General features: G+C 35.9%; 1 protein-coding gene across 1 annotated transcript; it reads right to left on the bottom strand.

Moving 5' to 3' along the window:
• Positions 1 to 2,483: 2,483 nt before the first annotated feature.
• On the bottom strand, positions 2,484 to 3,416 carry LOC140604462 (olfactory receptor 2A2-like). The gene has a single exon (XM_072775732.1). It carries the CDS (start codon positions 3,414 to 3,416, stop codon positions 2,484 to 2,486), a length of 933 nt encoding a protein of 310 aa, XP_072631833.1.
• Between the last annotated feature and the right edge of the window lie 20,094 nt (positions 3,417 to 23,510).

Genomic DNA, 23,510 nt, shown 5'->3' with positions numbered 1-23,510 from the left:
TCTTGCCATTTGCAATGATGCAGATGGAGCTAGAGTATATTATGCTAAACAAAATAAATCAGAGGAAGACAGATACCATGTGATATCATTCATATGAAATTTAAGAAAAAAAAAGTGATCAAAGAAAAAAATAGAAAGACCAAGAAACAGACTCTTAATTATAGAGAACTGATAGCTACCAGAGGGGAGGGGAGTAGGAGATAGTTAAATAGGTGATAGAGATTAAGGGGTGCACTTGTAATGAGCAGGGGGTGTATGGAAATGTTGAATCATTAAATTCTACACCTGAAACTAATATTAAGTGTGTGTTAAATAACTGGAACTTAAAAACAAATTAAAAAAAATAAGAAGATTAGTGGTTGCTAGGGGTTTGAGGGGAGAGAGGGAGAGATGAATACGCAGAACACAGATCTGTAGAGCAGTGGAACTATTCTGTAGGATACTGTAATGGTGGATACGTGTCATTATACATTTGTCAAAACTCATGGTGTGTACAACACAAAGAGTGAAAGCTAATGTGAACTGTGGACTTCAGTAAATTAAAAAATTTATCAATATTGGCTCACCAATTATAACAAATGTACCACAAATAATGCAAGATATTAAAAATAAGATAAATTGTGTGGGGAAGGATGAGGCAGTACTTGGAATTCTTCCAATTTAGCGCTCGATTTTTGTGTAAGCCAAAAACTGCATTCAAAGTCCATTAATTTTAAAGAAGGACATTTCTGACTTATCTGACAAACAATTGAAAATCAATTTAAATCTGTTATTCAGGTGAAAGTCCTTAGTAAAGAGAACACTTTCAAAACTAAAGGAAATGCTTGGCTAGAGACCACAGAAAAAGACACTTTCTATAAAAACACTAACCTAATGAGTATTGCTCACTATTGTTTCATAAATCCAGAGGGTGTTTTTTAGTACCATGAAATGTAAGTGATGTTAGTTCTTTCAAACTTATCTCCCATCTCTTGGGGTCATCCCAAACCATTTTAAGATGAATTGATTCAAACACTAAAAATATTGGTAGGAAAATTTATCCAAGAATCTTTACAAGTGAGCCAATCTTGCCATACTGACAATTACCCATAAGCCAGAAATAAATGTTAACGTTAAATAAATGTAATAAATAAATAAATAATGTAATAAATAAATGTAACGTTCCTCAAAGTCTTAGCTTCCAGACCCATTCAAATATTTTCATATGGACTTCATTGACTTGGTCATAATGTGAAATGTGTATGTAAGTTGTTTATATAATTCTGGTTGAATTAAAGATTTCCACAACTTTTCACCATTTACGTGGATATTACTTCAAACAGAATTTAGAGTTTCTTGTTTATTTCACTGTCCTCACAACTGGGGAGAATAGAAGCATGTTGCTCTTCAGTATTTTCTTTATTAAAATTATGGTCTTGGGATGCCAGATTGAGCACCTCTCATTACAGTAACAATCAATAAAGACAGCTTTACGTGATAGTTATCAACTGAAACATTTAATATTTTATTGTGGAAAAATATACATAAAATTTTAATGATTTTTAAATCAGTTCAGTGGTATTGAATCATTCACATTGTGAATCATCACCATCACCCATCTTCAAAACTCTCTCATCCCAAACAGAAACTGTCCTCATAAAATAATAGCCCCCTATTCCTCCCCCCCTCCCCGTCCCTATAATCATTATTCTATTTGTTTCCATAACTCTGACTATTCTAGGTATTTCTTTTGCTGCCAGCTTGCTAAGTACTTGCTAAGTATTGTTGAACTTTTCAGAAAACCGATTTGTATTTTGTTTTTCTGTTGAGAGTTTTTCTATTCCCTAGTTTATTTACTTCTGCCCTAATCTTTATTATTTCCCTCCTCCTGCTAATTCAAGATTTGATTTTTCTTTTTTTTTTTTTTTTCTAGTCCTTTGAGGTATAAAGTAGGGCTCCTGGTGTTTGTCTGAGATGCTACAATCTCCCTATGAAGTATGTTGGAATGTTTGCCTTCTCAGCCTCCCCAACATGACCACCAAACCTGCCATTCCCATCAGGGCACTAAATCATACCAGATGGAAAACCACCACTCAGGCCATCCCCTGAAAGCCAGGAAGTAATACCCATGGTCCACTCCCTCCAGAGGGAAAGTATTGTTAGGAATCTTCTGGTCATGCCACACTGGGCCAGCGATGTAGAGCGACTTGGGCAAGAAAAAATGCCATCAAGTTGCCTGACCACTCTACGATATCTCTTCCTGGCTTTGTGCTTGTCTGGGTGCTGCAGCCTCTTAACTGGTTTTTCACAATAGCAATTTGATCAATAGTATAGTCTCCATGGAGGAACAAGAGCTCAGAAATTTCTGTTCTGCTACCTGGCTAATGAGAATTCTCACCATCAAATCATGCCTCTTCTAGGGGAATTTTGAGTTTTATTGCAACAACAGCCATATCTCTTGGAGAAAAGGAAAAAAGTTCCCTGATACAAAATTCTACCTTCCTTTATATTGTCCTCTTTTTTTGCAATGCTTTGTTGAAGGCAGCCTTCATCTGAGCATTTCTCAGACTGTAAATGAGAGGGTTCAGCAATGGGTTGAAGAGGGTGTAAAACAGGGTAAGGATTTTCTGCTGCTCCTCACGTTGGCTATTGTCTGGAACCAAATAAACCATCATGGCTATGCCAAAGTAGAATCCAACCACACAGAAGTGGGAGGAGCAGGTGGAAAAGGCTTTTCTGCGCCCTTCCTTTGTTTGGATCTTCAGGATGGCCCAGAGGATGCGCATATAGGAGACCAACATCAGAGAAAGGGGCCCAACTAAGACAAACACGCCACCAGCAAAGACTAAGGCTTCATTGATCCAAGTGTCACCACAGGCCACTTTGAGGACAGAGAGGATTTCACAGAAGAAGTGGTTCACTTCCTGGGGCCCACAGAATGTCAACTTTAGGAAGAGAATTAGATGCACTAGGGCCAAGGAAAACCCACATGCCCAGGTAGCAATGACCAGGACCACGCACACTCTCCAGTTCATGATGACGGTGTACTGGAGAGGATGGCAGATCGCCACAAACCGGTCGTAGGCCATCACTACCAAAATCAGGCACTCTGCACCAGCAAAAGTCACAAACAAAACTATCTGCATAGTACATGAGACAAAGGAGATCGTTTTCTTGTGCTTCACTAGGTTTTCCAGCATATTGGGCAGATTGCTGGAAGCATAGCATATGTCAATGATAGCCAGATGAGAAAGGAAGAAATACATGGGGGAGTGCAGTCTGAGGTCTAGCCAAATGAGTCCCAAGATCATGCCATTTGCCAGCAAATTAAAGATATAGAACAGGGAGAAGATACAAAAGAGGAGCACTTCAATGTCTTCACTGAGCTGGAATCCCACTAGGATAAATTCCGTGATCCACGATTGGTTGCCCTCCATTCCTTAATGATAGTTTATAAAGGACTAAAGTGGGATAGAAAAGTCAGAGCTGGTCACCAATGAAAATTGAAGTTATTTACCTCAAAATGAACTCAAAGGAGGCTTGTATGCTTGTCCCTACTTGACTTCTTTCTCCTCCAATTATTTTTTTAGTTTAAAATTTTTATTCTGAAATAATTCAGACTTTCAGATCAGTATCCAAAAATTAAAACAATACTACTATATACATATTACCAGATTGTTTTAAATCTTTATTATTTCTTTTTCTCCATATACACATTGTTTTCTGGACCACATAAGAGTAAAATGTAGCCACAATGCCAATTTGTCCCTAAACTCAATTGATTTTTTTTTTTTCTAAAGAACAAGATTTACTATCTTCAGGATAATTTTAAAAAATCAGGAAATGTAACATTAACATGATTCTGTATTCTAGATACAGATTTTTCTGTCCCTCTAGTCCAAGGCATAATCTAATATTATGCATTTTATCTCCTCTAATCTGAAATAATCACTCAGCCTTTACCTTGAAATTGATATTTTTGAATGTATGTCTCTTGATTTGGGTTTTCCATTGATTACCCATTTTTTAGTTCAAAATACACATTTCTAATAAAATTTTTTAAAAGTTTCCTTCTTAATGGCTTCCATTAATACCCAGATAATATTAATCTGTCCCAATATCAGTGATACTAATGTAGATCTCTGGTTAAGGTGGTGTCTCCAGGTTATCTCCATTATAAAATCACAACTCCAGAATTTAAAGCACTTTCTTACTTCTGGCTAAGTTATTCTAGCCTCATCTTGTACATTTCTCACTTCAGCTTGAAATCCGTTATTTCATGAAAAGGATCTAGTTTCTTTTAGTGAAGAACTGTATTTTCAGAAAAATATCGGATTTTATTTTTTTATTAGATCTTTATATTTATCATGATTGTTGCCAAATTTCCAATATTCCCCATTTAATTAGTAAAGCATAAAACTTAGCACACAAACTATTAAAGGAGATAATGAAGTCTTATTTAATCCTAATGCATCTTTACAGACTTCTTTGGAGAGCCAAATCTGTTTTTACTAAGTTAAAATTAAAGAAAATGATCTGGATATTATGCAGTTTATTTTGGGGAAATGGATACTAATAATCCCAGAATCTTACCATCTTGCTTAAATTTTTTTGTTTTTCTTTATATTTAGATACTCATAGACTTGGTAATTTCTGATTCACAGATTAGTTTCAATAGTCTGGTTTGCTGTGTGAATGAAAAAGCACCTACCTACCTCATATGAGATTTTGACATCAAATTTTCAAAAATATTTTAGTAAAACATGAAATGCAATAAAAGACTAAAGAGGTAATACTGTGAAACATAGCCAAAGGTGATCATTGTTAATAATTTGCATATAGTGTTTCATTACTTACTGTACATATGTTTTCATACAAAATTAAAAATTAAATGAACAGTATTATTTCTCTCATTTAGAATCATTTGCTGTACATTTTCCATGACAAAATATTTTTCTACAACATACTGACAGTTGCATATTTTATACCTTATTATATTCTAGCAATATTGTATGCAATATACATTGTGTACAACACTAAATTTTATAAATGTTGTGTATCTTTTATTATTTTCCTATAATAAACTCCTAAACATCAAAGTTTCTGGTCAAGTCTATCTCCATCATTCTCTGTCTAAAAAAGCAAATAGGCAAGGATAAAAAAAATCTAGACATAACATCAGAAGAAATCAATCAGGGGATATAATCTGATGATCATGACTTGAATCTCAAACTCATCTTTCCTATGAAGTTGTCCCACTTTAGCTTTTCAGCGGTCATGCTCTCAAGTTTTTATATGATTTAGTCCAACTTGGTATAAGATGTACTTCCTTCAGTTCATTCTCTCATCTTTATATTAAATACCAAGAAAGAGTAAGACTAGTTACTGGAAAGTGGAACTTTATGAAGTTTAAGAATAATCAGACTACAATGTAGGTAACTTCTGGTTTACTGGATTAAATCTGACTTTCTTCATCTACTTACAGTGGAGAGCCATTTACCCTCCAATCTCAGGAAGCTGATTACAACTGGGACATTTGGCTGGATGTCTTTCTGCCCAAATGGTTCCATGTGGAAGTAGTTATCCCAACACCACCTATTCAGGACTTTCTTCCTAGACATCTTTTTACCTATTATTTAAGACCAAAAGATGCGCTTTGTTTGTATTCATTGGTTTTTCTTAATTCCAATTTGTGGTCCAAGAGGTACTCCTGTTTCCTAGATGAATGACAACATGGAATGACTCGGCATTTAAGGCCAATATTATCCATTACACAGAGATTTCTTTACATATACAGTCATTCAAGTTAAAAATATTTTAATGCGATCAACACCATAGCTCTTTGATACAAAATATTACATAACTGTGATAGATGTTTACCACACATGGCCAAGGCATGTTTTCTACAAAGCTAACATATTTCCAGATGATAGAAGGCGAATATCTTAAGAGATGGATATAGTTTTAATTCCTATTTCTTGACTTTCTTTTATGCTTATAGTATTAGTAATAAAACTATTCTTGAAATTATTTTATGTATCATTATATATCCTTGTGGAGAATGTCTTTTAGAATAGCTGGTATAGGGGTGCCCGGGTGGCTTAGTGGTTGAATGTCTGCTTTTGGCTCAGATTGTGATCCTGGGGGTCTGGAATGGAGTCTCACATCAGGCTCCCTGCAGGGAGCTTGCTTCTCCCTCTGCCTAGGTTTCTGCCTTTCTGTGTCTCTCATAAATAAATTTAAAAATCTTAATAAAAAAAAAGAATAGCTGGTATAATTCTTGATTAAACAGACACTCAAGTGTTTGTTAAATGGAAGAAACAATTTGTGTATATATACTTATGCATACACACACACACACACACACACACACACACATATAAGGTCACATGTCAGCATTACATTGTTCCACACAGAGTTTTACATATCTCAAGGGTCATAAACCTCAAACAGATACCAAAAATTACAATGTCAAAACTCTCAAAATTATTCTAGTTTTATGAATTCATGTTTTACTAGTTTATCTAACTCTCCACATAAGCATCGTCTATCTATTGAGCAAAACATGAATTCTACGTTACTAGAAAGAAGTTCAAAATTAGAAGTTAATCATTTGAAAACTGCTTTCTTACAAAGATGCTATGCACGATTCATGTAATTTTAACACAGTGTTTCTACAGGGTGTTCTTGAATAAGCTTTGGAGGTATAGACAATAGTGTGTATCTGCAGATAATATGGCAACACCTAAAGGAATTAATGTCTTGTAGTTGCTTTGAAGTTATGCCTAGGAGAAAGTTTCAGGCAAATTGCTTTATTGAAAAATGAGCTTATAGGAAATAAAAGAACCTAAGAAGGAAACTTGGCAACACATGTGGCAACATTTTGAACCTTTGAAAAAATATCGGAATTAAAGGAGGTATCAATTATGAGGGTAGTGGTCCTTTAGGAACACTGAGTCTAACAAAATTGTAGACATAGTCCCAGATGCCAGTGTTTCTATAAATATGATTGTATTTGCAAGGGTTTCTATAATTGTGCTTTAGGTTTGTAACATTATCAAGTTTTGCTACAACTACAAAACATTATGGTGTGTAAAACCGGCATAGTAACATCTTGACTTTTTAGGTTAGGTATTTTTGTGTCTGAATTAACTAACTCTTATCTTCATCTCCATTACTATATTTTCATTTCACTGAAAAATACTTTTAGAAATAATGAAAGTAGATTAAATCTTCTAAGTAATGCAGCTCTGAAATAGAGAAGAAAATTTTAAGAAAGCCTAAAAAAAAATCTCCCCTTTCCAATAGAGAATAAGTTAATAGCAGTTCAGAAAACAAAGATCTGAGTGGTCAGTATGAGCAGTTCACCCCCCCCAGGGCAGTCCTGTAACTGCCAGGGAGCTTTACTCTGTTTCTCCAACTGTAGCCAGAGATATTTGCACTTATTCTATCCTACTTTGTGGTAGGGACAAATGGTTGTATCAAGGATTGTAATTACTGAGCCTATATTGAGTGATAGCCTAGGAACATTTTGGTAAGAAACAACTATGTAGCAAACTTACCTCTTACAGGGTTTGGTCAAGGAAAAGACTTGGCTATACCTATTACTAGAATTTTGCTTTCCATTAACAGGTTACTCTACCAATATCTTCTTCTATATTAGTTAATAGAAGGTCCTTTGATTCTTTGGGCCACATTAAAGCCTTATCCAGGAGAAATGCCTGCATATGAAGCCTCTCCTACCTTCCAGATTCCTTCTCAAACAGTAGAGTTGGCCTAATTTGGAGCCCACCACTCAACCACACTGAGAAGTGAAGAGAAAGCTACCAAAGGATCACATGGTCCCTGCCACATACAGCTCAGTGGGCAGAAGCTCCTGGAGCTGGTGAAGCATGGAATCAGGCTATCTAGTCCACCTGTCTGCAAGGCAAACTTTGAGTCAGAAGAACTCAGGATATTTCACTCAGGAATGTTACTCCACTTAGGGTGATATCAGTCAGGCTGATTTCTGCTGCCACCTGTTCTACTTCAATTATCATACTGAAAATCATCCCCCAGCGCAAATAAATCTCTCTGCATCAGCAGATGTAAGCACTTGCGAATCTACTTTGATCAAAATCAGATCCTTCAGAGTTAAGTTACATAAGAAGTTGTAGAAGTTTGCAGAGGAGAAACCTCAGATTCAGGAGCACTTAACTACAATTGCTGGTGGCTTTGTGACACAACATGAAATTCTAAATTAAACCACTAGGAATAAAGGTTTTATTTAAATTAGCTAAGAACTCAAATTCCCAGAAGAACCATAAGATATTATAGGTCTTTACTTCTCCCTAAAGGGTGTGTGTGGGGGGGTGGAAATCCCTGAAATTTCTCTCTCTGGAGAACAAAGAATTTGTCTAATTGACCTTGGAGGAAAATGCTAGGAAGAGGTGGGGCACCATCATGCTCTTTATACTCACAGACTTTGAACACCTCATGAGTGAAGGGGGAAAAAAAAAACAAAACACAAACCTAAAGGAGATATCAAATTATAATATTAAAGCTTTCAAAATGACTGTAGTTTTATGAATTCATGCTTCTCTTCAGACCTGTGAAGGTCTAGGAGAGGCTGGAATTTTGATTGTTGAGAGGTAGTTTCCAGTAACCCATAATGGCAAACCCGAGAAAGAACAGATCTCAAAGTCAAGGTGTAGCTAGCTCTATTTGCAAGAGGGTGTGATGTGTGCAATTATAGAAGGACTGTAATAACCATAAGCAATAATTATTATTTTATTTCAGATAATGTGCCAAATGCTTTACATGGAATATATATATTTAATCTAATAATTTGCAGCCAGGATGACTCAAGTTTAAGTAAATTAAATCAGCAGTTCCCTAATCTTTAGGTCAGGGACTCATTCTCTTAAATTGTTCATGAGATCAAAATTATTTTCATAATAATCTAAGATATTACTCTTTTTCTATTCTCATTCACTCATGAAGGCATAGTGGAGTTTTTCAAAGGCCACATGACACTTTCCACTTTAAGACTGGATATAGAAGCAAATACAAAAATCTTGCTATCCTTGATAAACATTAAAGGATTTTATAAAAAATATAAAACAATGCATCTTTTCACTCTTGTTTTAAATATATATTATATGATGCAATTATCCTTTGAGTGATTTAAAGGTCATAAAATTATTTTGATTTCTAATATAATAAATACCAAAGTTTCTTCAGGTCTTCAAGGATATTTACAATTGTGAAGTTATCTTAAAACCAGACAATTAAAAGAACCATTGACAACCTGCCCCAGCCAGAGCTGCAGTCAAATGATGTCTGTCCAGCTTCAAAGCATGTTAAGGTTTGTTTTTATTGCTACTATAAGAAATTTTCATGTGAAACCCAATCCCATTGATTGAGAATGGACCAAGAAGTAGGAGAAGCTTCATCTATAGTTTCTCTCATGGTTCCTTCCTTTTTCCTAGATTGTGGAGTCGTTTTCTACTTTTTTCACCATTAAAGGATATTGAATTTCATCAAATGCCTATTCTCCCTTAATTAGATGATCATGTGTTTTTTCCTTTCATTCTACAAATGTGGTGTATTATGTTGATTTTTGTATGTAGAACTAAGGCTGCCTTCTAGGGATACCCTTCCCCACCACCCACCTGCCCGCCCACCCTCCATACAGTATGATGTTTTTAGTATGCTCCTGGATCCAGATTCTGGTTATTGGGAATTGTTTACTTATTTATATAGAAATGCAGTTTTCTTGTTTTGTAGTGTTTTTTTTTTTTTTTTCCTGACTTTTATAACAGGGTAATACTAACCTAGAATAAGTTAGGAAGTGTTCCCTCCTCTTCAGTACTTTGGAAAAGTTTATGAAAGATTTTTTATTTGTTTAAACAGTGGTAATATTCACCAATGAAATCATCTGGTCTAGACTTTCATTGCTGGGTAGTTTTTAATTATTCAATCTCTTTACTAGTTATGGATCTATTCAGATTTTCTATTTCATGTGGAGTCTCTATAGGTTGTATGGTTTTAGGAATTTACCCATTTCATCAGGTTATATAATTTTCTGGTACTCTCTTTTTAGAATGCACCACTGGGGGCAGGGTGTGTGTGTCCCATGTCCCATAAATTGACATATTCTATTTTTGTTTTCAATAGTTTCATGGTCAGGAAGCCTGGGTGGCTCAGTGATTGAGCATCTGCCTTTGGCTCAGGGAGTGATCCTGAGGTCCTGGGATTTAGTCCTGCATCGGGCTCCCTGTGGGGAGCCTGCTTCTCCCTCTTCCTATGTTTCTGCCTTTCTGTCTCTCTCATGAATAAATAAAATCTTAAAATAATTTCAAGGTATATTCTAATTTTTTGTATTTTCTCCTTTGAAAAAAATCAATTGTTAAAAAGCATGCTCTCTAATTTCCATGATTTTTTTGGTTTTCCTATTATTGATTTCAAGTTTTATTCTACTGTGATCAGAAAAGATGCTTTGCATAATTTCAGCCCTTTAAATTTATTAAAACTTGTTTTTGCTTTACATATAAATATTTGTATATGAATATAAGATGATTATAATAACCTTTTCCCCCCTAACTTCCTAGGGGGGAAAATACATCTATTTTACCTTACAAAAGGAGACTGAAACAAGGGCCTATTAGGGTACCTGGGTGGCTCAGTTGGTCAAGCAGTGGCCTCTTGATTTTGAGCTCAGGTCATGCTCTCAGTGTCCTGGGATCAAGCCCCTCAGCCTGGACTCCCTACTCAGTGGGGAGTCTGCTTCTCCCTCTCTCCCTCTGTCCCCCACCCCACTTGTGCTCTTTCTCATGCTCTCAAATCTTTAAAAAAAAAATAAAATAAAACAAGGGATTTTCTTTTTGCTTGACAATACAATTCATAAAACCATACAAGTATTTGTTGTGGGCATTTCTATAATTAGTTTTTAAAATGTTTGATTTACAGGATGCCTGGGAGGCTCAGCAGATGAGCGTCTTGCCTTTGACTCAGAGCATTATCCCAGGGTCTGAGATCAGGTCCCACATCGGGTTCCTGTGGAGAACCTGCTTTGCCCTCTTGCTGTGACTCTCGGTCTCTCATGAATAAATAAAAATCTTTTTTAAAAAAGTAAATAAAATGTGTGATTTACCTATTCCTAGAAAAATTAAGTTTTTGGGAAGCTTACTTGACAAAAATAATCTGGACTATTTCTCTTTATAAAATCAGTTTCTAGAAATAAAAAATGAGGGTCATAAGCATATTTCCCAAATTTTGTGATTAATACTGATTTCAAAATCTATGACCATCAGTTTAACACTGTCAGTTATCATATGAATGAAATGGTAAAAATAGATTTTAAAAAATTACAATGTAATATATTCTGACAATCAAATATTCTGGTGCTCGTAGACCCGGAATTCTACAAATAGCTGTCATATTTATAAACATAAAAATCACCATGTCAAGTTTCTATATTCAAAAACATCTGTGAATATCTTTTCCAATTACAAGTTAAATAAACTGAATTATTGATTCTACTTAAGAAATATCTATCTTAGTTTGGGTTCCTCCAGAAGCCAACTCTGAGACAATTATTCATCTACATGTGGTTTTTAGAAGGTAATCCCAGGAAATACAAGTAGAGGTGTAGGAAAGGGGGAGAACCAAGAAAAGCCAGTCCCTGAAGGGTAGGTGATCAAGTAGGACAACACTGTAGTAACAGGCACTTGAACCTAATGGGAAAATCTTGGAAACTGTGTAGAATATGCACCTCCATGTGAAGCTACCTGGATGGCAAGGGGGGGGGGGGGGACGTAAATCTCCTTGAAGCTGAACTGATACATTAAGTTGAATCAGTTCTTTGATTGAAGGCCTTGGAGTGGATGGGCCAGTCATTAGCGCTCTCTTGCCCTGCCCAATAGGCTAGAAAAGTGGCTCTAGAGGCCAAAATGATCAGGCAAAGAAATTCAGATGCTGGCACCTGGAAGTCAGGAGTCAGGCCCAGGTACACTCAAGGAGGAACACAAGGTATTATGGATGGGCCACCCACAGCACCAGCTACAAAATCCAGGCAAAATGTGTGATCAGTACTGAGTTCCACAAAGTGGAACTCTGATTTCAAATCTATGAATGATTTAATTTGTCCTTATTATATGAATAAAATGCTATAAATGAGGATTTTAAAAATCATGGTGTATCATTTCACCTTTGAAATCCAAAATCTGATTGGACAACAAGTAGGGGACTAAGTATGATTTTCTGGTTCTAAATTGAAGGAGATAATTAATTCTTAAAAAACAAATATATATATGCTTAATGATTTTTATAAAAAATTATAGTAGAATAGATATTAATCCATAGTTAAGTCAAAAATACAGTTTTCTTATTTCAAATTTGGCTTTACTTACATTCAACCTACTAGCCTCCAACAGGTGTCTCCACCTATAGAATTTTATAAAACTCTGGATAAAACTTATGGGATATTATCTAATTTTAGCTCCTGTAATTTACCATAAATGAGAAAAATATTTCTGCATATTCAGTATGTATTGAGAATGATGTGGCAAATCTGTATAAATGAATTAAAATTTCCAGTTTATTACTCTAAAAGTGTTCAACAGACTCAACAATTAGGAAGGCACACTTAGGATGGTATATAGGTGATATATAATGTTCATGGAGTTCATTTTCAGGGGATAGGAAGGAAGGGAGTCATCCTTCAAACACGAAACTGCAGAAAAGCCTAATTTTTATAGCATTGTCATCAGAGAAAAACAAATACACTGATTTCAGATATGAACCCTAATTTTAAAAAATCAAATGTCAAATACAGCATATTGCAGGCACTGATTTACAATTAACTTATTATAGTGACAAATTTCTGTGTAGTATGCAGGGAGAAGAGGGCAGAGGTTTTCTTACTTAATGATAGCTTATGAGTCCCTCAAGCAATATTGAGTCAGCTAACTAGTAAAAACGATTCTAAGGCTTTCATCCAATTTCAATGCAGGTCTTTAACATCCAAAGTTTGGGTAATAATGTTACAATTAATGCCATTAAAACTTTCAATGTTATTAATGTCAGCCCAACCATTAAAAGCCACCACGGTGGCTGCTGCTTCGATGGCTAGTTCTCCACTGCCCTTGTATCCTCAGTTGGGATTGCTTGAGGCCTTAGCTACTTTGCTTAATGTAGAATCTCTTCCATACAAATTCATAAATTTATACATAAATCAAAAAGACAGCTTCTTTCCTCTTGCTAATAGTACCCTGATGACATTGCCTGATTCGTTGGCTTTCAGAGCAGAGTGGGACCCTCAAATAGCTATCCTTCTTCATTGTCTCTCTCCAATGCTCCCAATTATCTGCTATTAGCTTCTCAGTCCAGCTCTCAAAAGATTCAGTCTTAAAATTCATGGTATATTTCAGGCATGTTGTCATCATAGATTAGAAGAATATATTTGTCACCTTGCATATTATATAAGAATCTATGTTAGGGAAGATTCAGTTAATGTATTTAAATCTCTACATAATTTTAATGTATTTAGAATTATTTGGAAAAAAAAGAATTATTTGGTAAAAAAATAAGTAGCATCAATAATTGTGATATTATAAAATGATCATTGGAGGGTTTTATCTCTGATATTTACAATTCCTAGAACTTTTCCCACCCTCCCTCAGGTCTGCAGAGAATTGATCACTGCTTTTCCCTGACTTATTGCAGAAGTGAAACTCTTTTGGTTCTAACCCCTCATACTACCTTGGTGGACTCTCATGTCTTATAAGCTCAGTAGGTGCTACGTAGAATGCCTTTCCAGTAATTTCCTATTAACAGATCATTAATTCCTTCAAGCCAAATTTGGTTTAATATCCTTTTAGCCCAATAAATTAGTAACTTGAATCTCAAGTATAAGAATGTTGACAATATGGACAAAAATAACCACATTATTGCAGTTTAAAGGAAGGTGTTAGAAATTCTATGCCTCATCCCAACAATACAAGCTCTGACAAGATTTTCCTTGATTTTCTTCATTTTCCTTTTGTTTTCTGTAAAATTTAAAATAATTAAAAATATATATTTCATTTGTTCTGTTATTTTTTTTAAAAAAAGGACTTAAAATAAATGTGAAAAGCATAAAAAGCAAAGGCATTTCCTGAATATGTTACCAGGTACAAATGCATGTGAAACAGAGAAATTGTTCCTGTAATAAGGATGTTTTACCGTATTTTCACCAGCTAGAACTTTCTCCCCAGATCTGGTAAGTGACAGTGGTGGTCACATTATCCCACTCTAGGATCTGAAAAAGGGTTCCCCCTAGGCTGAGGACCATTATATAAAGGGGAAAAAAAAAATCTATTCGGTCATCTGTACCAGCTTCAGGGCTGCAAGAAGTAATTATGAAATCTTTATCCAATAGCTACAGGATTACTTCCTGCAACTTACTAACATCTCCCTCCTGTATAGCAGAGAAAAAGACCCTAATGTTCCTTACTTCACTGGCTGGAGAATATTTCTAGGATACAGTAGAAACACTTGGTTCTCAGCAGGGGAAGAAATGAAATATAGGCCAAGGACAAATGACATAACACCTCTGAGTTCACCATCATCTGTAATGTGAGACAAGAGGATCAGATGGCCCTTATGCCCCTTTCAGTTTGATACCATGAACCAGGGACAGCTAGTGTCACAACCCCTTCCCATGAATGACCAGAGTGGGATTAAGAGGAGCCAGACACCTATCATCATGGGTAACATATCACTCTGAGTCTCCCAACCTAGTGGAGAAAAATGGGTCTTCACAAAAGTAACCTTTCTACTTCCTAAGCCTATAAATTTCTGCTATACATTTCCTTCTGAATCTGGCAGGCCTTGTTACAAATCTAGAGGAATTATAGCAATATACACAAGAACCCAACCCAATTTCCACATAATCAAGAAGGCTTAGGGAAATTCTCCCTCTGCCTATGTCTCTGCCCCTTTCTCTCTCTGTGTCTCTTATAAATAAATGAATAAATAATTTATTATCTTAAAAAAAATCGGGCTCCCCACAGGGAACCTGCTTCTCCTTCTGCCTAGGTCTCTCTCTCTCTCTCTCTCTCTCTCTCTCTCTGTGTATCTCATAAATAATTTTTTTTTTTTTAAGAAGGTTTAGGGAAGAAAGGGCTCTTCTCAAAATTCCCTCTGGAAGATTAGAGGTCAGCAATCCTTAACACAATAAAAAGAGGATGAAGATGTTCATTTACAGAAAGTGAACATTAGAACAACATATGATAAAGTAAATCATTTACATGCTATATTTTGTCTCCAAAGTATTTGTATCAGTCTCAGAGGTCCTAAAATTCTCTTAGTGGTTAAATACAGTATAAAAGGTACAGCATAAAGCAGTCTATCCACCCATCCATTCATTCGCTGAAGAAATATTTTAGGTACCATTCTAGTCCTAACCATACAATGATAAGCAAGAGAGATAAAGTGTTGTTCCTCCAGGAACTTGCATTTTAGTGGGGAAGATACACATTTGAACAATGGGTGAGGAAAAAAATAGAGCAGCATAGGTGGATAAAGAATCAATTGTTCAAGGATGACCAAAGCTGGCATCTCTACGAGGTGACATTTGGGCTAACGCCTTAATGAAAAGAGGTTTTTATTTTGTTGTATCAGTTATCAGACAAAAGAATCACTTCCTGCTATCCATATTCTTTTAAAACCATCCATTTAAAAATAAAGAAGTAGTTTTCAGATTGTTCTCTTACGGAAGACACTTCTTTTTTTAGATTCTTGGTACTGCTCACTTTAATGATCTAGGAAAGTCCAGAAAAAGATTCATTAGAACTCTGAAAACACACACAGACTCAAAATGAAGGGATGAGAGCAGGTATTCTATGCAAGTGGAAACCAAACAAGATAGAAAGTGGGGTAGCCATATGTATCTCAGACAAAATAGACTTCAAGCCAAAGATGTAAACAAGAGACACAGGAGGTCATTATATAATGATAAAACTATCACTATAGCAAGAAGATAAAACAGTCATATGTATATACACTCCTAATATCAGAGCACTGAAATATATTAAATACCAACAGATCTAAAAGGAGAGATAGACCATAATACAATAATAGTAGGGGGCTTCAGTACTCCACTATTAGCAATATAGTTCATCCAGACAGAAAATCAACAAGGAAACATTGAAACTGAACCACATTTAAAAACAAATGGACCAAACAGTCGTTTAAAGAACATTTCATCCAACAGCAAGATATACATTCTTCAAGTGCACCTGAAATATTCTGCAGTATAGCTCAAATGATAGAACACATGACAAAAAACAAATCTTAGCAAATTTAAAATCATACCAACTTTCTGACCACAGGGTTATAAAACTAGAAATCAACAGTAAGAGGAAAAGTGGAAAATTCACAAATCTGTGGAAAGTAAGCACATTTCTAAACAATGAATGGGTCAAAGAAACCAAAAGGAAATAAAATCTTAAAATGAATAGAAATGGACATATTACATATGAGTTATGGGATGCAACATAAAGTGATAAATACATATGTTTAAAAATCAGAAATATCTCAAATAAACAGCCTAACTTTATACCTCATGGAATGCAAAAAAGAGCAAATGAAGCCCAAAGTTAACAAAAAGAAAGAAAGAAAGATCAAAGTAGAAATAAATGAAATACCAGAAAAACAACAGAAAAGATCAATAGAATAAGAGCTGGTTCTTTGAAAAGACTGACAAAACTTTAAGCTAGATTAATAAGTCTAAAAATCAGAAATGAAAGAGGGAACGTTACACCTGTATTATAGAAACACAAAAATTGAACAGACTATCACAAATAATTATATGGCAACATATTAGGTAACCTGAAAAATGGATAAGTTTCTAGAAAAAAAATAGATAACATTCTAGAAACACATAACCTATCAAGACTGAATCAGGAAGAAATAGAAAATCTGAACAGATCATAATGAATAAGATTAAATCAGTAACCAAAAACCTCTCAAAGCAGAAAACTACAGGACCAGTTATATTCACCAGCAAATTCTTCCAAACAATTTAAGAAGAATTAACACCAAGCTTTCTCAAACTGTTCCAAAAACTTTTTTTTAAAATTTTATTTATTTATTCATGAGAGACACACAGAGAGAAAGAGAAGCAGAGACACAGGCAGAGGGAGAAGCAGGCTCCATGCGGGAGCCCGATCCTGGGTCTCCAGGATCATGCCCTGGGCTGAAGGCGGCGCTAAACTGCTGAGCTACCTGGGCTGCCCCTGTTCCAAAAACTTAAAGAGGAGGGAACACTTCCAAACTCATTCTATAAGGCTAGTATTACTCTGATATTAATGCGAGATAAAAACATAAGAAAACTATAGACCAATATCCCTGATAACTATAGGCAGAAAAATTCTCAAGAAAATATTAGCAAATCAAACTCATGAGCACATTAAAAGGATTATGCTCCATGACCAAGTGGGATTTGTCCCTGGGATGCAAGGATAGTTCACACATGCAAATCAATAAATATGTCACATTAATAAAATGGAAGATAAAAATCACATAATCAGCTCAATAGATGCAGAAAAAGCATCTGACAAAAACCAACAGCCTTTCATGATAAAAGCCTCAATAAATTAGGTATAAATGAAACATACCTTAACATAATGAGGGTTGTCTACAACAAACCCACAGGTAACATTATACTCAATGGAGAAGACTGAAAGCTTTTCCTTTAAAATCAGGAACAGACAAGGATGCCTTCTCTTACCTCTCATTCAACGTCCTACTGGAAGCCCTGTAACTAGCACAATTAAACAAGACAAAGAAAAGGCATCCAAATCAGAAAGGAAGAAGTAAAATTATTATTGTTGTAGATAATATGATTTTGAATATGAAAAATTCCAAAAACTCAACTAAAAAACTATTGAAATTAACCAGTGATTTCAATAAAGTTGCAAGGTGTAAAATTAACATGTAGGAATCTATTGCATTTCTATATATGAATGATCAAACATCTCAAAAAAAAAAATCAAACCATCCCATTCATAATAACATCAAAAAACAATAAAATACTTCAGAATGAATTTAACCGAGGAAATGAAAGTTCTATACTATGAAAACTATAACACTTTGTTGAAAGAAATTGAAGATACAGAAACAAAGACCTCTTATGTTCATGGATTAGGAGACTCATTATTGTTAAATAGTCCATACTACCCAAGGCCATCTATAGTTTCAATGCAATTACCATCAAAATACCAACAGCATTCTTCACAGAAATAGAAAAAACAATCCTGAAATTCACTTGTAGCCACAAAAGATCCAGAATTACCAAAGCAATCCTGAGTAAAAAGACAAAGCTCTTATTTCAAACTATATTACAAATCTATAGTAATAAAAATAGTATGGTACTGGTATAAAACATAGACACACAGGCCAACAGAACAGAGAGCCCAGAATTAAACTTCAATATATATAGTCAACTAAAATTTGACAAGGGAGACAAGAACACCCAATGGGGAAAGGATGATCTCTTCGATATATGGTATTAGGAAAAAAGGACAGCCTTAGGTTAAAGAATAAAATTGGACCCCTATCTTATACCAGCAGAAAAATTAGCTTGTAATGGATCAAAGACTTATGTCTAAGATCTGATACTATAAACTCCTAGAAGAAAATATAGGGAGGAAGCTCCTCAACATTGGTCTTGGGAATGATTATTATTTTTTTGAACTTAGTTGACACACAAATTGATAGTTTCAAGTGTACAACTTAATTGTTTGACAAAATTATACATTAAACTATGTTAATGACAAATGTAGCTGCCATCTATCCCATTACATCACTATTGCAATACTCTTGACTATATTCCTTATGCTCTGCTTTTCATTCCTGTGACCTACTCATTCCAAAACTGGACCTGTATATTCCTCTTCTGTTTTGACATTTGGCAATAATTTTTTGGATAGGATACCAAAAGCAGAAATAGAAGGAAAAAAAGTTCAATAAATGGGACTACATCAAACTTAAAGGCTCTGCACGGAATAATTAACAAAGTGAAAAGGCAATCTATAAAAGGGATGAACATTTTTGCAAACCATGGATCAGACAACAGGCTGATACACAAAATATATAAAGAACTCATACAACTGAATAATGAAAATGAAATAATCCAATTTAAAAAACGGGAAGAACTAAATTAATGTATTCCAAAGACATCTAACTGGCCAACTGGTACATGAAAACATGCTCAACATAACTATTTACAATCAGCTAGCAGAATGGCTATCAAGAAGCAAAGAGAAGGACAACTGGGTGGCTCAGGTCATGATCTCAGGGTCCTGGGATTGAGCCTCACTTTGGGCTCCCTACTCAGCAAGGAGTTTCCCTCCCTCTGCCCCTCATCACTCACGCTCATGCTTGTGCATGTGTGAGGTCTCAAATATTTCTTTAAAAAGAAGATAAGATATAGCAAGCGCTGACAAGAATGTGGAGAAGAACTTTTGTACACTGTTGCTAGGAATACAAACTGGTTTAACCACTATGGAAAACAATATGGAAGCTCCTCAAAAATTAAAAATCAAACTATTGGATGACCCAGCAATTCCACTTCTGGGTATATAGCCAAGGAAATGAATCAAGATTTTTAAGAGGTATATGCACTCCCATGTTTACTGCAGCATTATTCACTATATACAAGATATGGAAATAACAAAAGTCCCTAAAAGATAAATGAAGAAGATCACACACACACACACAATGGAAACTCTCAGCCATGAGAAAGGAGCATCCTACCACTGTGACAACATAGATAGACCTTGAACATATTATGCTGGGAGGGGTCAGAGAAAGAAGAGTATGACATCACTTATATGTAGAATCCTAAAAATCCAAAGTTGTTACCAGGAGATGGGGGTTGGAGAGACAGGACAAATGTTTTTAAGGGTATAAACTCACAATGAGTAGTATATATTCTCTAGAGAATGCATAGTATAGTGAATATCGACAACAATATTGAATCTAACAAACTTGCTAATAGACACTAGAACTTAATTATCTCGATCAAAAAAAGGATAATAATGTAATAAAAGGGCTAGTTATCCCTACAATAGCAATTATATAACATATAAATGTAATGAGTTAATGTTGTACACCTTAAATTTACAGGTTATATGTCACACGTTTCAATTTAAAAAATGAAAGGCAAATTATTATAGAAAAGAATATAATCTCATCAAAGACGTTTCTGAGAATCAGTCATTTAGAAGCACTGGAAGAAGAATTTAATTTACTTCATCCACCCCATTTAATAATTTCTATTTCAGTCCCTACTGTGTGTCTAAAATCATACAAAATAATAACAGATTATAAAAATTTAGAAAAAAATTTTCTATTTCTGAAACCAGTAATCCAGTTTGGGAATGTTTTCTAGATATATTATTTTTATCATTATTTGGGTTTATCTCCTCTCTCCTCAGGATTCTTAGTAATTTATTTATTTTTTAAAATTTTTTTTAGAAAATTTTTTTTTTTAATTTTTATTTATTTATGATAGTCACACAGAGAGAGAGAGAGAGAGAGAGAGAGGGGCAGAGACACAGGCAGAGGAAGAAGCAGGCCCCATGCACTGGGAGCCCGATGTGGGATTCAATCCCGGGTCTCCAGGATCGTGCCCTGGGCCAAAAGCAGGTGCCAAACCGCTGAGCCACACAGGAATCCCGGATTCTTAGTAATTTAAATGAAGAAAGCTGCTTTCCACAGGACTGTAGGTACATTTTGTTTGCAGGATTATTGCTAAGCAATAATCAAGTTTTCACCTTGCAGCTGACAAACATTAACTATAACACTGATCACAGTGGTTGATTAGAATAGCATACCTGTGGTGCCATATTGGCCTTGATCACCATTCAGTTTCTATCTGTGCTCCTTCTTCCAAATTCCTATACTTTTCTAAGTCATTTTTTACATTAAAAGAATGTATTCTATGGTCCTTCTGCCATTTATTCATGTATGCTTTCATTCACAAATATTTATGAAGACCTTACTATATATAGGTCAAGTCTTTGTGAAAAATTTTCAAACACCAAGGAAAAAGATTGATCACTAAAGTAGACAGAAATCCTGTTTAAAAAATTTTTAAGGTTTTTTATTGTTAAATAACATGAGTGTTTGGAAAATTGACATTTCTCCCAATGTCAATGGGATTTTAAAGTTCTGTACCATGACTAAATATTACATATATAAAATAGCACAGCAATCTGGTCTACTTCATTCTCACTTCCCCAGGAGATGAATATAGACATCCTCAAAAACACTTATTGAGAGGACATTATGAGTGTTTAAGCTTAGGTTCAATTTTAGATGTATGGAGAGAGGGAGACAATTGAGAGGACAGACCAGGAGAAAGAAGCTATAGCTCCCCTCCTTTCAATTCCTTAGGATTACTTCACAATGCCTGTGTGGGTGACTTGGAGCCAGTCTATACAAGGGAGGTAGAGGGTAGATAACATAGGAGAGTGGACATTTAGAGCTGGACAGCTATAGAGAGATTGGAAGCAAAACTGCTTCTGAAAAGTTAATAGGATTTAGATGGTTAGTGTTAAACACAAAGCTAGATTTGAGACACAATTTTAAAAGGCTGTTTATTCATAGACTTTTGGCAAGGCAACCCATCTGCTCTTGCTTTATGTCAGCAGGGATTCAAAGGAGTTAGCGAGATTAAGTTTTATACAGAAAAAGTGGAAACAGAGACAGTCTCTGGTTGGCAAGCACTCTACTCTGGTGGGATTTGGGGTGGCGGGGGAAGTCATGGAATCTAATTGGGCTTCAGGGACATTAGGCAGTCCTTGGTTGGTCGTAAGGGGGTAAGCACACAGTTTAAGTCTAAAGCCAGAGGATTGGGATCCCTGGGTGGCGCAGCGGTTTGGCGCCTGCCTTTGGCCCAGGGCACGATCCTGGAGACCCGGGATCGAATCCCACGTCAGGCTCCTGGTGCATGGAGCCTGCTTCTCCCTCTGCCTGTGTCTCTGCCTCTCTCTCTATCTGAGACTATCATAAATAAATAAAAATTAAAAAAAAATAAAATAAAGCCAGAGGATTATTTCAGTGTTAGAGGGGTGGTATTTTCTATGACCAGCAATTTCCTGGAACAAGTGGGTCAATAAGAAGCTTACTTGGTAGTCAAGTGGTCATAATGGTCCTCATGGGGTTGCTGGCTGCCATAGCTGACAGTCCATCGCTGGTAGAGAGGTGAAGGCCACCCCAGCATGGAAAACTACATGAATGAAGTCCTCAAGTGAGGATGAGCAGACAAAGGTCTTGCCATTCAAACAGTGAGAAGACCACCCCAGTGAAAGATCATGGAGAAATGAAACTTGTGCTTCCAGAAGATGAATTTTAAATGTTGAGAATTGGAATATGGATTTGATAGAAGAGAACTTGGGATATCATTTACAGGGCTTTGAAAACAGGTGTGAAGAAAGCACACGAATTTAAAGGTTTGGAGAGCACTTTGTTACTAGGAAGGGACCAAGTGGCTTATATGTGAATCATGACTAAGCACAGAGATGTTACTTTGAAAATAATTCTGGCCTCGGTGATACACCTGTTCTTTGTGAGAAAAACAATATTTAAAAACTGGAGGAAAACACTCTCCTACACAATTTCTGAATACCAGAGACCAAGAGAAAATTCTGCCCAATTTTATCAGTTGAAAATACAAAGCCAACTGTTATGACTGAAGAGTTTGTACAGGTTAAGAAAAATACTCAAGCACTACATGCTCACCCTAGGAGCCCGTTTTCCAGAAGTTTTGGGGGACTCTGGGTCAACTAGTTAGAAAGTAGCTAAGCAGGAGAGTCTTTAGAAAAGAAATTGCTTCTTTTATGCCTACAGATGTAGGGTTTATTCACTACGTGGGCTTAATTTTCTTAAGTTCACGAATAAGCAGAGACTTTTACCAGATATTTCAAATTTGTGTTCTATTCACCATGTAAAAGGCAAAAGCGATCAATATTACCATCAATACATTCCATTCCCCTCCAGCAGAAATTCAAACCACAACTCTCTCAGTAAAAACCAAAACCCTCCTTTTGCGTGAAATAACCCCTGTCTTCTCTGGTGGGCATCCTCCAAGTGCAGATACCTTTGAGCCCCCCAATAATAAAGAAGCTATCATTAGGGTGGCCCCAGAATCACATGAACCATGCCCTGTACTAAGGAAGAGTTGGAGGTGAGTTTCAAGCACTTACCTTCAGTCTCCCCCTCCCCCCACTGCAGACTCAGAGCTGGAGTGGAAATTCAGCCCACTTGGGAAAGCTGAGGTTTTCAGTTGCTACACTACTCACAAGGTCAGGATGGAGGCCAGGGGTGACTTGGGATGCTGGATGTTTCTTACTGAAGTTCATTGCTCTGTGATGGCGGCTCCTTTTCTCAAGAGCTTCCCCACTCCCCAGTCTTGTCTTTTCCTCTGCACTCAGCATCCTCAAGCAGCTTCCCTGCTCCCAAACCAGCCCTGAGGTAGGCATTTCCTCACTGCCCAGATC

The sequence above is a fragment of the Canis lupus genome, chromosome 15 (assembly GCF_048164855.1).
Source record: "Canis lupus baileyi chromosome 15, mCanLup2.hap1, whole genome shotgun sequence".
Taxonomy (NCBI): Eukaryota; Metazoa; Chordata; class Mammalia; order Carnivora; family Canidae; genus Canis; species Canis lupus.
The sequence above is the reverse complement of the archived record's forward strand: the minus strand, read 5'-3'. Positions and strand labels throughout refer to the sequence as shown.